A 16,980-nucleotide genomic window follows, 5' to 3' on the forward strand; every position below is an offset into this window, starting at 1 on the left:
ACTAGGATTGTGTTCACTTTTAACTGAATCCGAGTTATTATTTATCTTAACTGGGATTTGAAAAGCTCCAGTTTTTGTTGCTGTTGGACTATACCAGGTGTGTCTGATATTTTGGTCATCCCATTTATACAAAGTAGATTACTAAATACAGAGATGGCTCCCGCGAGCCAGTTCTGTTCAACAGCTCCCCATTTCATAGCGGACAAAATAACTTTCATGATCCCCATGAAGAGGGATTTATTACGGGGCTGTTGTCTCATACTCAGTACAGAAACAAGTACAGCGATCCGTATAAAAGAACTGAATTAAGTGTAGGTCATTGCTGATGGGATGAGAATAATTGTGAATAAAATAGTTCATAAACCACAATCTGTAAAATAAGTTTTTTAAGAAATACCTACATGAAAATAACTAAAAATGATAGCGCACGCATCAAGAGTACTACATATTGCGTGATTCAAATTACAGAAAAAACATTAGCATCATGATATCATACTTCTGAAAGTAAAAAAATAAGTGAATGGCGATAAATACATGACAAAAACTTTACACTTTAAACATAGTACACGTTGTACATAGAGTGTACAACAAGCACTGCTCCCAGTAACCACCCCTACCAGACCCTGGACAATCTTGTGTGCAGTATCTAACTCTTAACAGTGCAATACTCAACACAGTACTGTGCAACAGCCAACACTAATGCTGCCCAATACTTATGCTGCTAATATTTATAGTAGTTGTTTGTAGTTTATGATAGTGTATTACAGTATATTGTTTTTTTTTTTTTACTGTAGTTTATTGCAGTTTCTTCTATTTTTTTGCTCTGTAATTTTTCTGCCGCTACTTCTCTTTTTATGCTGCTCTAACAGTGCCAGTTTCCCTCATATAAAGGGTTATCTTATCTTAGTTGTACTACATATAGTAATTGCTTTGATCGCTTCTTTGTATCTTGAGGAATGCTGTTTTTCATTAACACAAATAATTGGCTTTGTTTTTTTTTTCTTTTTTACTATATATCTATGAAGGAGGACTTTGGTGAAAGGTCTTAGATTTAGAAAGAAAAATCCTTTTGTTGAGGTCACTTACAGTATTTTGCAAAGGGGGAAACATACAAATATTTATGAATCGGTGAAAATGGATAAGATTTTCAACGTTTTTGTTTTTACCTAAAATCACGAGATCGTTTGGTGTGTGGACCAAAAATATAGTTTTTGTTCATCTTCGCGAACCCAATACTGGTTCCGTAAATGCAGTGACAAGTTTGACTTGCCCGATGGATGTTTGGCCATCCGCGCCTTCCGTAGAAGCGTTAACTTTGCAGGCGGAGTGACAGTTTATGTCCTGGTATCAGCCAGCGTGCCGCCCAATGAAAGACGCTGAAATTAAGGAGTTCAACTGAAAGTAATCCCCTTGACAACAGCAGGATGGACATGCGTAAGTGTTTTGTGAATGCAAATGAGTAATCTCTCTCTCTCCCGAGAGCACCCTGGGGTGCTAAACTGATGTGTTTGCTAATTGTTGGCTCGAACCAGCCGTTGCTAGCTAGCGTCGGAGCTAGCCGCGCCTCTCTGCCATCTGATTCTCTGATACCAAATATTACAGGGACATATCGGCAGACTGCTTAAGATATTTGGAATTTACCGAAATTTTGAGGAAGAAAATAATTCATCGGAAACATCTAGTCGTGAATTAACGCAGCGATATGTTACATTGTATCACGGACATGATGAAAACCAGCAGCATTATTAGTCTGACCAAAGCCCCATCAGCTCGACCCCAGTGGTGTTATTATCCTAATCAACAATAATCTATGAATCCATTACCTTCTTACGCGGCTTCTACCAAAGTAAGGGTGAATGGAGACCGATAGCCAGAGGAACATGTGGGAATTATTGCAGGCAGTATGGTCCATCCTCTGAGGAGCAGAAATATTACATTTCAAAGCCATTCAGTGTGTAAGTTGAGACAGTTTTTGATGTAGATCGAGTGACATCGGAATATTAGATGTGCAGGTGGTGCAGCCTCAAACCAGCGAACCCACAGGGGGACTTTTTTAACCTAAGAAGACCTTATTTCCCTTTTTTTGACAGGAGAGCAACAAGTTTGCAATGTGTCATTTCTAGAGGATGAAACCGAAATCGGATTTTCTCGGGCCACCCATCCAGAGGACATTACTTATGAAGGCATATTAATAGAAATATAATATCCAATTCTCTTTTGATGTCTGCCTTTCCTCCAAAGTGTTCTTGACATTGTTCAGAGGCTTGGACTTGAATGGATTAAAGGAGAATGCAGTGACTCTCATTCATCTTGACCTCCTGCACTAGTTGATGTTGTCAGTCCAGCAAAGGCATGATTGAAACAAGCCCCGGATGTATGAGTTGCTATGGCTTTATTTTAACCTTCCTGTCGTGCTCCGGTCAGATCTGACCGATTTAAACTTAAAACATCCACACATATCGCGTACCTGATTGCTTCAAGGCCGTATGAATTCCTCCACACTATGCACTTGAACATATACAAATGATGATCGCCACTTTAATTGAATTTTAAGTGTTTTAATCAACTTTGTTACACCTGTGGTGTTCCCGGTCAAAAGTGACCGGCAAAGGAAATGAATGGGAATCCAGACTTCCATTAGACATAAAACATACATAAACACACACACACACACACACACACACACACACACACACACACACACACACACACACACACACACTCACACACACACACACAACCCTAACCTTATTCCACCGTGCTCACTGAGATACAGCCACTTACACACTCTACTGCTATAACACACACATCATCATCTTTTACTCTCCTTTCAAACACAGGCACATACATACTACATGTTGAGTTTGCTCTTTAGTTACTTAGTTGCACGTTGTCATTTTGTAATGCAGTTATTATTTCCCCAATTCCATGTTAAACATAAATTTGAGACATTGTTCACAGTTTAAAAATGTTAAATAAAAATTTGGTGGTGATAAATGCTTCTTGTTCTGATTGAAGAGCAGTTAAAACACACCGGTCAACACTACAGTAGGCGATGAGGGGTGAACACGACTCGAAGGTTACAACAGCTGATTTGAAATAGTCAGACTCTCAGCAAACCACGACTCGGGGGATGAGGGTGGATTGAACGCTTGACGCTTTTGATTTTCTTTTCCCGGCTCCTTTTTGGTAGAGATTTTTGCCAGAATTTGAACAAAAGAGGCATGTGATTTGTTAAAAACTCATATCAGCACAATCTTTCACATGATTCCCGATAGCGCTTTGCGTGCGTGCGTGTGTGTGTGTGTGTATGTGTGTGTGTGTGTGTGTGTGTGTGTGTGTGTGTGTGTGTGTGTGTGTGTGTGTGATCGCTGTTCAGATGGTGTGTTTCAAAATTTCGAAAAAAACAAGGTGTTGCTTATAATCTCTTCCTCGATGACTGTGAATTCCGTGACGCTTCATCTACTGTGACATGCTCAGTGGGAGGGAGGGGCCAGTCAGTTGCATTGATTATGGGACTTTGTAAATTATGTTGCCTGCAAAACTCGTAGGAATACTTTGGCTGTGAGTGAGGCCGATGACGCCGGCAGAGATCATATTAATAGGCGGTTAAGGCATTCCGGGCTCCAGAGCCAGTAGGACGGGTCTTCAGGTATGTGGTTCTCCTCGCAGCAGCAGCTTCGGTGGCGGCGGGGGCGCAGGTGAAGAGGAGCCGCTGAACTCACTGGCTCACCGCAGCAAAACTTTGGACCGCTCCGGTTTGTCTCATCGGGGATTTATTTATTTATTTATTTATTTCACACATAGTCTCAACTCGACAGTAAGACCTTTTTTTTTTTTTTTTAATTCTTTAGCTCTGTTGTTAAATGACGGACGTTTTATTTTAGCGACAATTCACCGTAGTCCTTCTCTACGAAAGCGGAAGGGAGCACGGGGTTAAACAAGCCTTCCTTTTACAGCGCTTATCTCCTCTGTTATTGTGCGGTAACGTAGACTCATATATGTTTATTTAAGTAGACAGACTTTACAGCACGCCTGTTTATGGAGCTTTTACTCCAAATTCATGTTCTGTGGAACCGGTCTGTCCTACTTTTATGTGTGACGTGTGCGTGCGGGTGTGTGTGTGTGTGTGTGTGTGTGTGTGCCCTCATAAGACTAATAGTTGTATATCAACTTTGATATTTTATATATATATATATATTTTTTTTTTAATAATTCTGAAAAATTTTCATGAACAAAAATAAGTTTTTAGGTTCCCATTTCCCTCTTTTTTTTCTATTTTTTGGTTCTGTTTGTTAGTGTTAGTCGGCCCTCCTGGATTATGTCACTTGTCACTTAAATCTTGGCAGCTTTCTGATGTGGAGATCTTTACGTAACTTGATATTCATACAAGAAAAACTGGATAGAGCAAACATGAACTAACACTGTTGTAAACCCTGAGTAGATGTGAGTCAGCTGTGTGTGATGCCCTACAGGAGCTGATATGTCATTGGTGCAGCTCTCTATATAGCAGCTTTTGTACCATGAATCAGGTGTTTTGGGCTCTGCTGTGTGTCGCAGCTGAAATGAAGGGTTCGGAGCCCAATCTCTCCCTCGCGTGCCTCAGACCAGGTGGTAGGCTACGGATAATCCTCGCTATAATTATTCATCTGTCACCGCTGATTTATTTCCCGCCAGCATATCCCTGCAGTTTGTGTCTTGTCAATGTTGATCTTAAAGGCGTGATTGTGCTGCTCAGTAAATGTCCCAGCAGATGGATGGCTGTCCTAATGGTGTGTTACCTGTTCTGTAGGAAGTGTGGTTGAGCTGCAGAGCGGACCCATCTCACCCACTCTGTAGGACTCCCTCCTGACTCCCCCCATGGTAAGATTACTCTCGCAAGAGGGGTGAATAAATTTGACTGAAGCATCAAATGGTCATGGAAGGGTATTGAAGGAGAAAAGCATTCACCTACTGGGATTATTTAGTTTTAATCCAGAGCAAACCAGACAGCTGAATGACTTCTGTTGGAACACCTGTGTCCTTTATAATACCGACTGCCAACAACCGTCCAAGATGGCCTACCATTTTTACTCAAGTAATAGCTGTCGGATCAGTTAAACCTCAGGTCTCTTTCAGTGATCAAGTCAAGTCAGTTTTATTTGTATGGCGCCAAATCACAACAAAAGTTATCTCATGACACCTTACAGGTAGAGCAGGTCCAGTACCACACTCCTTCAATGAATCTACACCCAACAATTCTCCATCAGCAAGCACATCCTGCAACAGCGGCGACGAAAACCTTCCTTTTAACAGGCAGGAACGTCGAGCAGATCCAGGCTCAAAGGGGACGGCCATCTGCTTTGACCGGTTGGGGGGAAAGAGAGCAGGAGAGCGGGGCAGAGACAAAGACAGATAATGGAGGAAGACAGATATACAGAAGTAAAGAGAGAGAGAAAAGGAAGAGACTGATGGACAGACGAGGACGTGAGCAGGTGGAGCTACGGGTGGCAGCTTGAGCCTCTTCAGGTCTGCAGCCTGCTCCAGCAGCACCCGGTATCTGGAATGAGAGGAGCCCGAAGGCTCCGGAGAAGAAGATGAGTTAGTAATCCATATGAGTATGATTTATGTATGACAAATATAGGAGGACAAAGAGGAGTAGAGAGAAGCCCAGTGCACCATGGGAGATCCCCCAGCAGCCTAAGCCTATAGCAGCATATCTAAGGGCCAGCCTAAGCAGCCCAACTATAAGCCTGATCAAAAAGGAAGGTCTTTAGTCTGCTCTTAAAGGTCGAGAGGGTGCCTGCATCTCGGACCGAAACTGGGAGACGGTTCCACAGGATCCCTGGTCATGGGGTGTGTTGTCTCATGTCCTAATGTCTTGATCTGATCCCAAATCAGCAGTTACCCAGAGAAAACGTCCTTCACAGTAGTAAAATAAAAGAAAGAAGAAATAGGCAAATGGTTTTTAATGGTGGTTTGTTGGTGCAAAATGTTCTTAATGAAGAGTACCTTTTTAGCTTTAGACTCAAACTGTGTGACATGTTTGCCCCCCCCCCCCCAGGACATTCAGGGGTATAAGTGGGTGCGATGGCGAGTGTGGGTGTGTCGCGTCGCCGCCGTGCTGTCCTTGGGCCTCCTCCTGATTTTGTTTCACTGGCGTCCTCGGCTCGCTGTTCTCGCCCGCTGCTGCTCCTGCCCTCTGGCTTTGGCAGATTTCCTGCTCATAAGGGTGAGATTATCGATTAGTCCCTTATTTAGATGGACTTGATACCCACCACGATTAGGAAACTGCATTCCTCTCTGAATTGTCCGAATAACTGTCATTAGAAGTTCTACTCTTGTGGTTTTTAATGAATGTTGGTCAAGCTTTCACTAAAGTTTGATGGAAATTCATAAATTTTAGTGTCTACTGATGTCTGAAATCCAGTTTGAGTCCAGACTTAAATGCCACATAAAGCCCTCCATACATCTTATACACATACGCCAAAAATGTCCCAGCTTCAGTCCTGAATAAAAATACATGACCTGAATGAATTTTTTCAAAATATGCTCACATTTTTCCAGAGGAACGGACTATTTTATCATCAACCATTATGCAGAGACTTGAGAAAGAATTTGAAAGAAATTCATCTATGGCACGTTCAGAAAAGCACTGCTGCTAGCAACATCCCATTAACTTCAGGAGCTACAGTTTGATCCAGATGAATCTTCAAAAGTTACCGGCCTGAGAGCACCCTGCGAAGAGAAGCGTACGAAGGGCAACAGGACAGAGAAGTAAATGTAACACATCCGGTTGTATTTTTTTGCTTCAGGACAATTTTGGTCAGCAGCATGTGGTGGAGGTCCTGACTGAGGAGATGGACGAGGGCAGGTCAGCCGACAGCATAACTGTCCCTCACCATGCACATGTACGCAAATGCTCTACAACTGCAGTACTTGTGTTTTGTTTTTTCTCTCTTGTAGTCTGGAAGTGTTGGGGGATCTGGAGGATATGGAATGGAGAGATACAGTACAGCTGAACACAGAGAAGGTACGGAAGAAAAAGTCAGCCGATAAGCATGTATGACGGTATTCTACGAAAAATAACTAAAATGGTTGTATTACAGAAAACGCTGCTGCGCTACTACCTGTTTGAAGGGATGCGCTACGTCTGGCTGGACAGGAAGGGCGCCTTCTGTCGTGTTAGGTACTGTAACAAGAAAACCAGGAAATGCTAAGTGTTGAGCAATCGCTCGGCTGTGTCTTGGGAAGGAAATGGCCCCCGGGCAATAATAAGTTGTGTAAATTCATATTAAACATTTCTACAAAAGGAATCCAAAATACCAGAACATTCGTATTTTTTTAAACACATCTTCTCTCCTTTATTGATGCACTTCTGCTTCGTTCTTTAAACACCCCCTCTGGTCAACAATGTACACTTCTTGTTCTTGCAGTTGTTTGGGCTTCACTGTGTAGCAAGTTTGACACCAGAAACCTGTTTTCACATCCAGTCAGTCAGTTTTCTCAGTGCTCAGTGAACATTAGATTTTTAAGAGGACATCAGAAGTATTTCGGATTTTAACATGCTACATACTGTGTTGTTGTTTTTTTTTCTGGCTCGGTATGTGTGGTATTATTTTCGTGCCTTAAGACACGTGCAGAGGGGATCACTCTAATTTTACATCTTTGGTCTTTGTCTGTAGTGTCCTCAATGAGGACTGGACCTGCAAGGACCTGTATGGCTTCCAAAAGGGTCTGAGCCCCCTTGAGCAGAGCTTGAGGTAAGCGGCGGAATGAAAGGAGCAATAAAGGGATCGTGATTGGGGCACTGCTGAGTCATTCATGGCTGATCTCTCTCAGGAGACGCGTGTACGGGCCCAACCTCATTGATGTACCTGTGAAGTCTTACTTGAAGCTGCTGTTTGAGGAGGTGAGATAGCAGATTGACTTCTTCACGAATTTTTGTTTTGGTCTATATTTATTGAACCACTTCCTCTTCCTGTTCACCTGCTCCAGGTCCTAAACCCGTTCTACATGTTCCAGATCTTCAGCATCACCCTGTGGATGATTGATGAATATTATTATTACGCTACGTGTATATTTGTTATCTCCCTTCTCTCCATTAGTATCTCCCTCTATGAGACCCGCAAGGTAAATCTAGAGAGTTTATCATAGTGATTCCATGTTAGGTTTATTACTTTGTTGACTTTATTGTAATAATAAGACAGTTTTAATGAGTAATAGTATGTAAACTTTCATTCTTTTTTACTCCACAGCAAAGCATTACTCTTCGCAACATGGCCCAGTTGGTGACAAATGTCACAGTGCACAGGGACTCAGGAGGTAAGTTTTTATTCTTCCGCTATGAATTTGTTCAAATTTACAGTGCAAACAACAAGCAGCAAAGCTCCGAGGCTAGAAACAACCAGGGATATTGTGGTTCATGGGTTGGTAGCTCAACTCCCAGGCCACCAGAGCAGAAAGTACAGGAACTTGCCTTGAAGGAAAAAATGCCAGAAAATCTTTGAAATTTGAGATAATGTGAACAGTGCACAATAAACTGAATTTATTTTTTTAAGCTTCTCAGGAATATTTGCGAAGGATTAGCAGCCTTGTTTTAACCACACACACTGCATGTGTTCCTGCTTTTCAAAAGTGCTGCTGTTTTTCACACACACACCTTTGTTTTCTCTTTTGTTCCCCCTCGAACTTTAATTTGCTTTCCACTAATTTCTAGACGAGCACATCAACAAACAAAAAAATAGTCTCAGTGGCTGAAGCTCTCAGTCTGCTTGTGTATTGTTGTGTGTTCTCTCAGAGGAGGAGTGTGTGAGCTCTGTGAATCTGGTGCCTGGTGACTGTATAATTATACCTCAGGATGGTCTGCTACTACCTTGTGACGCCGCCCTGCTGGCTGGGGAGTGTCTGGTCAACGAGAGCATGCTCACAGGTGACGACTAACCACCCACGGCCTACCTTGGAGGGTCTTGTTGTATAACTCCAACTGAACAGCTTGCCAAAATACCACAATTACTGTGGTATTACTTCACATTCTAAAAAAGTAATACTCATGTCTATTAAATGACAGCATACAGCTGTTGTCTGAGCTGTAGTTTCAATGGAGCCCCTTGTGATGCGTGGGCCAGCCCACCTTGCCATGACTGGGTTGTCTTATTTCAGTTTGTGAATATTCAGTGTTTTCATTGAAAAACAGAAGAGTTTTTCACGTCACGGAGCCTATAAAGCCACAATCCACAACTTAAAGTGTTTCATAATTTTGAATATTGCCATTGTTTAGTCATTGTTTTAGAGTGTTGAGGTCTTTTCCCTCTTGTTCCTCAGTAAAAGTGAGAAAGCTACTTGAGGGAATTTAGATATCAACAAAAACTAAAATCTTTCACTGGCTGACAAGAAAATATTACACTACTCATGCTCAAGTATTGTTTTGCTCTGGAGTACAAAGGTGGGTACTGCCGCCAAAACTCGCTTCTTTCTGCTTCTTTCCTCAAATTCAGCATCAGCAGAAACATCCATGTAGGTCTGTGAGGCCAAATGTGTCCGTCTGTCCTTTCCGGTGATGTCTCTGTGTTAACTCGCTCTTGCTCTCTTTCTCTCGTGTCCAGGCGAAAGTGTCCCAGTCCTGAAAACTCCACTGACGGCTGGCGATGGCAGGTACAACTCCGAGACTGAGCGCAGACACACAATCTTCTGTGGGACCCATGTGATCCAGGCCAAAGGAGGAAGACCAGGAGGTGGTGGCGCTGTCGCCATAGTTACAAGCACTGGTGAGAAGAGAAACTGAGAGTCTGCAGCATATTTAGGGAGATGCTGTTATGTAATTAAATGTCCCTGGATTTCATCCTCAGGGTTTTTTACCGCCAAAGGTAACTTGGTCAGCTCCATCTTATATCCTCAGCCAACCAACTTCCGTTTCTACCAAGACGCTGTTAAGTTCTTGCTCATCCTGGGTTTTGTTGGTAAGAGCTTTAACAAGTCCTCCTAAAGTTACACATGCATGAGTGACACTGCTTTCTGTTTTGTAGTGGACATTAATTCAATGCTATGTTTCTGCTTTAATCGTTAGTAGATAATTAACACAAAGATTTTCTTCATTATTTTCTGCAGCTTTGATTGGCACCATTTACAGCTCTGTGGTCCTCTCAAAAACCCACGTAAGTGCAGGCTCCACATTCAAGGAAAACACAACCTGGCCAGTCTTGGTTTTCCACCCACAGTCTAAGTAGTCGTGTCACACACTTGTGCGGATGTGTGTCCAGGCGACCTGGATGGAGTTGGTGATCAGGACCCTGGATGTCATCACCATCGCAGTGCCTCCCGCCCTGCCAGCTGCCATCACTACTGGTACCATCTATGCCCAAAGTAGGCTGAAGAAGCACGGCATCTTCTGCATCAGTCCGCCACGCATCAACGTCTGTGGCAAGGTCTCCCTCTTCTGCTTCGACAAGGTGAGGAGACGGTTTGTTGTGTTACAGTTGTGGCCAGTTTACATGTTGGAGTTGCGTTTCATTCTGTACCTTTGTGTTTCCAGACGGGAACCCTGACAGAGGAGGGTCTGGATGTGTGGGGGGTGATGCAGGGGGGATCTGATGGTTTCTCAGAACTGGTTTCAGATCCCAAACGTCTTCCTTCAGGACCTATGCTCTCTGGTCTGGCCTGCTGTCACACTGTGACGGTGCTGAAAGGGGAGCCTCTGGGGGACCCTCTGGAGTTAAAAATGTTCCAGTCCACTGGTTGGGTATGATTCTATGAAAACTCGCTACGTTTCTTTTTTTCTGTTTTGAGTCAGGAACTCTGTTTGTTATGAACATCTGAGATCTTTTGGGAGGTTGCCATAAATTTCTCTATCAGTCATGTGCGGAGCCCAACTACTGTGTTTATGAACAGCTGGGAAGTAGGAAATTCTATCATCTGAGGCGGAAGAATACACTGAACATCCGTCAAACTGTGAATATCATCCCAAGGAAAGTGGGTAGGATTTGAGAGGTCACAGAAGAAGGTTTGATGGCACTTTTCATGGCAGCGTTTGGATTGCCGGTTGAGAATTTTGATGTGAAGTGAGTGATGTAAAATGATACTGTCCAGGGTCACTTGTGTCTTTGTCGTGTCGCTTGTTTTCCTGTAGCTGGCACAAGTACCAAGTACCTACCTGCCAGTACTGTTGCCCTGACAGAAATCCCTCCGTTCTTGTTTGATTTACGTTTCACAGGCAGCAACAAAATTCTTTGTCAATTATTTATATTGTGAGCAAATGAGCAGATGTCCTGCGGGCGACCACGTACCTCACTGACTTGAAGTGATGTCATGTTCTGAGTTCTGTATCCTGCAGCTGAGATATTTTAAGAATCAAAAGCGTCCAAGGACCACGTCATCATCGACCATGAGGGGTTCATGTTCACCGTTATTAAGTGTCGTTTACTCACAACAGCAGGTTTGACAGCCCCTGTCCTTTTTTAACCTTCTCAATATGATCGTAAAACCAAGTTCTCAGACTGTCGTCCAGCACTGTTACGAACAGTAAGGGGCTCAGTTAGACTCATCACTTTCACCATCTGGGGTGACAACCTCGACCTCGGTTTCAGTGTAGAGTTCTAGACTTCTTCAAGAGGCAGTGAGCAGTTCCATATGCCCTCAGGATCCCGATCATTTTGCCTTGCTGGATTGAGTCAAAGCCCCATTGAAAGCGATGACAACCAACAGATGGTTCTTAATGTTTGTCAAAGGGTTAAGATCTGTTCTTTCTCTCAGCCGTGCTGGTTTTCCCGCAGCTTAGGAGTGTCTGACAGTTGACGATGCAGAGCTTACACTGATAACACCGGGAGGAACTTTGATTTGGACTGGCGAATAGAAAGTTTTCGTTACCGAGGCCAAAACAAATCGTACTGGGATTTTGATTGCTGTTGTTCAAACTCTGATTGTTTAGGCACATCACATGTCTCACTACCATCTATTCACATTTACTCCACCTGTTACAATAGAAATCCACAGTAAGATGGAATATATCATTGCCTCTACTTGATATCTACTTTTTCAGACACTCCAGGAACCAGAAGGCGAAGGAAATGTGCTGGATGCAGAGTTTGGAGGTCACAGAGTTTTAGCTGTGATGAGACCTCCTCCAACTGTGAGTGTCATCATTTCAGTCAATGAGACCTTTGTGTTTTTTATTTTGGACAAATATCGCATGCCGTGGTCAGCGAGAGTCTTCTTTCCAGTCACGCATTAATTTGAAGTCTTTGTTCTGTGTCAGTCCACTAGCGAGGCGGTGGCCATCATTCAGAGGTTTCCCTTCTCCTCGGCCCTGCAGAGGATGAGTGTGGTGACGCTGGAGCGCGGGGGACACTCAGCCCTCGCTTTCATGAAAGGATCCCCAGAGATGGTAGCTAGCCTGTGCCGTGCAGAAACTGGTAAATATTGCTCGACAAGGCCTCTTGTCTCAGCCATGATAAATTTGTACTCAAGGCCAGTCTTTTTTTTTTTTTTTTTTTTGGACTGCATCTTTTTTGCTGAATGAAACACTTTTTATTAATTTTGGTTTACAGTGCCGGCAGAGTTCTCAAGCAAACTGCGTAACTTTGCTAGCGAGGGTCTCCGGGTTCTTGCACTGGGATATAAACCAGTCGACAGCTCTGACATTGGCACCATTGAACGGTGAGCATCATCGCTGTTCTCCTGGCTTCTCGTTGCCTGCGGAGTTCCCTCATAGACACTTTTACCCTTAAACCCAAAAGCACGCAGTCATTTGGACACGGATGCAGCTGAAATATTTGTTGATGCTGCTGTATGTCCATTCGCAGAGGAGCAGTGGAGAAAGACTTGATCTTCATGGGCTTGCTGATGATGAAGAACCTGGTGAAGCCAGAGAGCGCCGCAGTCATCAACGTCCTGAAGCTGGCACAACTTCGCACTGTCATGGTCACTGGTGAGAGATATTTGTTTAATCACAGCTATTCATTTTTAAATTGTAAAGGTATGAAGTGTCAGGAATCCTCTGCATTTCTTCTTCAATTTTCCTGATTTAACTCAGATGCCCCTGAACGCCAAATCCTGTTGGGTTTTTTTTCTTTTTTCTTCACATAGGTGACAACATTTTAACAGCTGTCAACGTCGCACAAAGCTGTGGGATGGTTGGATCTAATGAGAAGGTGGTCTTTGTCAAAGCAACCCCTTACACTACACAGTCCATGCCTACTCTGAGGTTCAACCTGGGAGATGGCGGAGCCAGACAAGGCGGCGTAGAAGTTTATACTCAGGTCTGTCATGTTGCTACTCACTTTTGAGTGTCATCGCCACTAAAATACTATTAAACCCCATTATTGCATCATTCTAGGTCTCAATCACACATTTATACATGCAAAATGTTCCCCTCTCCCCTCAGGGCCTCTACCAGAACAGCTTCGGTTATCACTTCGCTATAAATGGCAAGTCCTTTGCTGCCCTCTGTGATCACTTTCCCGAGCATCTGCCAAAGGTACATTTATATTGTAGAGTTTTCTGACACCTGATAGAGTCAAGTCCTCCATGGAGGCACTTGCATCCAACAACCAGGAGAATAGTAAAACCATGTTTATCAAATCAGACTGTGATGAAAAGAGTGCTATCAGGACTTCTTCTTTTTTAACTTGCAATCATTGCAGATTTTGATGCGAGCTACAGTATTCGCACGCATGGCCCCTGACCAGAAAACTCAGCTGGTGAAGGAGCTGCAGAAACTAAAGTGAGTGCAAGAGCTGAAAGGAAATGTAGCAGGAATGTACACAAGTGCAACAGATAGTTTGTTGAGTGTGAAGGTAAACGAAACCCTCTTTAATTTACATTCAGAGCAGAGGTTTTATGTTCTTTTGGAAATGGCATCTAGCAGCCATAAATGGTTCTGGGACATCAGCTCATATTTGTAAAAGCTGATTGCAATCCTGAAAACAAGAGAGTTGAATGTAAATTGACTGCTGAATTGAGATCTTACCTCATGCTTACGGGTAGACATCCAAGCTTCTGGTCATTTTTCGCCCCCTAGTGGTTTAGTGTAGAATGTAGCTTGTTGTGAGTGTTACAATTCTTCCTTAATGACTTCTCACACACTGGGTGATCTTTACCGTGCCCAAGCACAAAATCCTGCTTCAGCACAGTACAAGGCAACCGAGCCAGGTGTGAGTGTGCACAAATGTTTTTTTTTTTTCATGGGGGGGGGGGGGGGGGGTGTATTACTGAAACTGAGTATATGTAGAATGTTCCAGGACTAAAAGGTCATGCTGAGGGTTTTCTGTAGTTGTGTTGTGTAACTGTGGAGTTTCAATGGTCTTTATTTCCAGGACAGTGAGCAGCATAACCTGCATTGTTCAGTCCAGTTGAATTGAATTTCAAGGAAACACAGTCAGTACACTGAGCGACACTGACTGAACCAGAACAAAACAACCCAAAAATCAAACCTCCAACTCCATTCACCTCTGCAGCTACCGGGTGGGCATGTGCGGGGATGGGGCCAATGACTGCGGGGCCTTGCGAGCTGCTGATGTAGGGGTTTCTCTGTCTGAAGCGGAGGCCTCAGTTGCTTCACCTTTCACTTCCAAGACAGAAAACATCAGCTGTGTACCGCTGCTCATCAGGTGAGGAAGTAGGAGGCAGAATGATTATGGCTAAATCCGGCTTAAGCTCCAATGTTTGAGATCTGCAGCACAATAGACAATCCCGTCTCTCTTCCTCGTCTCCGCAGAGAAGGCCGATGTTCCCTGGTCACCTCCTTCAGTCTCTTCAGATACATGGCTCTGTACAGCTTGATTCAGTTCAGCTCTGTCCTCGTCCTCTACAGCGTGAGTAGCATTCCCTTGCTGGATCACCCATTGATTGCTGTCTTTATTCAATCTAATCAAATCTGCATGTGTATCAAGAGTAAATGACGTGACACCTGTAGCACCCTTTCTTCTGCTGTATTAATGATACCTGAACATGTGACCGGACCGGTCTATCCAGGTGGAGACAACCCTGGCTGACCTGCAGTTCCTGTTTATTGACATTGTTCTGGTGACTCTGCTGGCTATTGTGATGGGGAAAGGAGGCCCCAGTGATGAGCTCCACCCCTGCAGACCCCCAGCCAGCTTACTGGCCCTGCCCGTCCTCAGCAGCCTCTTCATCCACACCTGCATGATTATCCTGGGCCAGCTTGCAGCGCTCTTCATCACCATGTCACAGGACTGGTTAGTGGAAAAAAACATTTGTTTCTATTGGAACTCGATGTGCTTTCACACACAGCAATACTTCACTCTGTGTATTTTCCTAGGTTCATTCCACTCAATACAACTTTGTCTGGACCAGAAAATCTACCCAACATGGAGGACACCAGTGTGTTTGCCTTGTCAGGTTACCAGTACATCATCATGGCTGTGGTGGTCACCAAGGGCTTCCCTCACAAGAAACCTCTCTACCACAATGGTGATGATGTCCCTTGACAATGATTTGAGATTGCATCAGTGCATTCACACCAGCAGTGATATTAATCAGAGGTGATTTTTCCCTTTGTATCTTTTCAGTGATTTTCCTCAGTGTGCTGCTGGTCCACTTTGGCCTGATGACTTGGCTGGTGTTGTATCCAGGACCTTTCATTGTTAAAATATTTCGGCTATATGACATTTCTGACATGAACTTCAAAATGCTGCTTGTGGCTCTGGCTGCTCTCAACTTCTTCATTTGTTTCGTGGTGGAGGTGAGTAGAAATATGAATATTAAACTCAAAGCTTCAATATTCCTCATAAGACATTTGCCTGACCACTATTAGCTGAGACCCACAACAACAGAATTGAAGAACTTTTTAAAATTAAATATAATCTCTCTTTTCTGGTCATTGGACAGATGCAGAGACCTAGCGTGTGTGGTCTAAAGCTAATATGAAGATGACCAATGATCAAAGTCCCCCCCCCCCCCTCCTTTTTAACAGAACACCTGTGGTTTTATTTCCAGGTGCTGATCGACATGGGTATCCTGAACTGTCTTCGCATGCTGCGTCAAAAGCGCTCAAAGAAAGAATACAAACGTCTAAACTTGCTTCTGTCTGACTCGCCATCATGGCCGCCCCTTAATCAAACCCTGTTCCCCACTGAGAACACAGTCATCGGCATCAGCTAGCGTCTACCTTCCCTCCAACTGGACATTAAGCCAAACAAAACTATTAAATATTTTTCAGTGTGTGTGTTTTGTTTTTTTTAAATTCTGTTACAACATGGTTACCTCCGACAAGGAGGTTATTTCACTCATCTGTTATCAGGATGAAGCTACCTGCTTAAGTTTTCACAAAACTTGGTGGAGGGGCATAGCATGGAGGGGCGTAGCATGGACCAATGGAGACCGGGTGACCGTCTTGTTTACTAGCGTGGTCCAACTGTTTCCATGTTATTAGCATTAAAAAGGGCCAGTCCACCAAAATAAACATACTTTCTTGTACTTCTGGTGCTTTCTGGCCATGCAGCTGGTTTTGGTTTTATTCTAATGGTCTTTGCCACAATCAGGAACTGTAAATGTTTATTTGCAACTATTCTGAAAAAAGTGTCCTTGTCACTCTGGATAATCCACCACAGTTGCTGTACTACTTTTGCCGAAACAGTGTTTTTATGGCGTTTGAATGCATTTAAATGTGGAGTCCCTTTTAAATTAAGTGCCTTTTAGCAAATTTAAAGTCATAATAAACGAGTCACAAAGAAATTCTTCTTTTTTGCAAATCCTTTATTAAATCTGTATTTACAGGCAGTTTGTGTTCTCAGCGCTCAGCTAACCCCATGTCTTGCAATGTTGCTGGATTTCTTAGCTAAAATTTTTAACCGGATTTCTGAAAACTGTTTTCTCCCCCATGTATTTGAACTACAGTTAAAAGCAACTGGGAAGTAAAGATGTGATACAGGAGGCACAAGCTGAATTCCACCAACTCAGGAACTTCTGTTGATGATGTGCACCACTGAATATGGCTTTGAGATCTCTTCTCCATTTGGACAAATAAAAATGTAAAAAACTAAGAAC

The 16,980-nt window shown here is 43.4% G+C and overlaps 1 protein-coding gene across 4 annotated transcripts; it reads left to right on the forward strand.

Moving 5' to 3' along the window:
• Positions 1–1,300: 1,300 nt before the first annotated feature.
• atp13a2 (ATPase cation transporting 13A2) lies at positions 1,301–16,924 on the forward strand. 4 transcript variants are annotated; one of them, XM_086214170.1, is made up of 29 exons: positions 1,301–1,434; positions 4,793–4,863; positions 6,044–6,211; positions 6,795–6,853; positions 6,946–7,012; positions 7,089–7,168; positions 7,665–7,742; positions 7,822–7,891; positions 7,978–8,112; positions 8,238–8,304; positions 8,780–8,911; positions 9,585–9,746; positions 9,828–9,938; positions 10,087–10,133; positions 10,239–10,427; positions 10,511–10,717; positions 12,014–12,103; positions 12,230–12,386; positions 12,522–12,630; positions 12,777–12,901; positions 13,060–13,232; positions 13,358–13,450; positions 13,617–13,696; positions 14,430–14,582; positions 14,690–14,786; positions 14,947–15,170; positions 15,254–15,405; positions 15,504–15,676; positions 15,931–16,924. In XM_086214170.1, exons 2-29 carry the CDS (start codon positions 4,861–4,863, stop codon positions 16,093–16,095), a joined length of 3,366 nt encoding a protein of 1,121 aa, XP_086070296.1. In that variant the 5' UTR covers positions 1,301–1,434; positions 4,793–4,860; the 3' UTR covers positions 16,096–16,924. The 4 variants fall into 4 exon arrangements, with proteins under 4 accessions (XP_086070296.1, XP_086070299.1, XP_086070298.1 ...); XM_086214172.1 differs by lacking the exon at positions 1,301–1,434 and adding an exon at positions 3,480–3,652; XM_086214171.1 differs by lacking the exon at positions 1,301–1,434 and adding an exon at positions 3,636–3,758.
• Positions 16,925–16,980: the final 56 nt, after the last annotated feature.

This window comes from Aulostomus chinensis, chromosome 9 (assembly GCF_037954235.1).
Source record: "Aulostomus chinensis isolate RoL2024-O1b breed Wild chromosome 9, RoL_Achi_v1.0, whole genome shotgun sequence".
NCBI lineage: Eukaryota > Metazoa > Chordata > Actinopteri > Syngnathiformes > Aulostomidae > Aulostomus > Aulostomus chinensis.

What these genes read in the sequence shown, in the direction of transcription:
- atp13a2 (XM_086214170.1), top strand. An exon ending in TGATGAGACCTCCTCCAACT is followed by an intron (nt 12,104 to 12,229) that starts GTGAGTGTCATC and finishes GTTCTGTGTCAG; the next exon opens with TCCACTAGCGAGGCGGTGGC. An exon ending in TGTGTACCGCTGCTCATCAG is followed by an intron (nt 14,583 to 14,689) that starts GTGAGGAAGTAG and finishes TCGTCTCCGCAG; the next exon opens with AGAAGGCCGATGTTCCCTGG.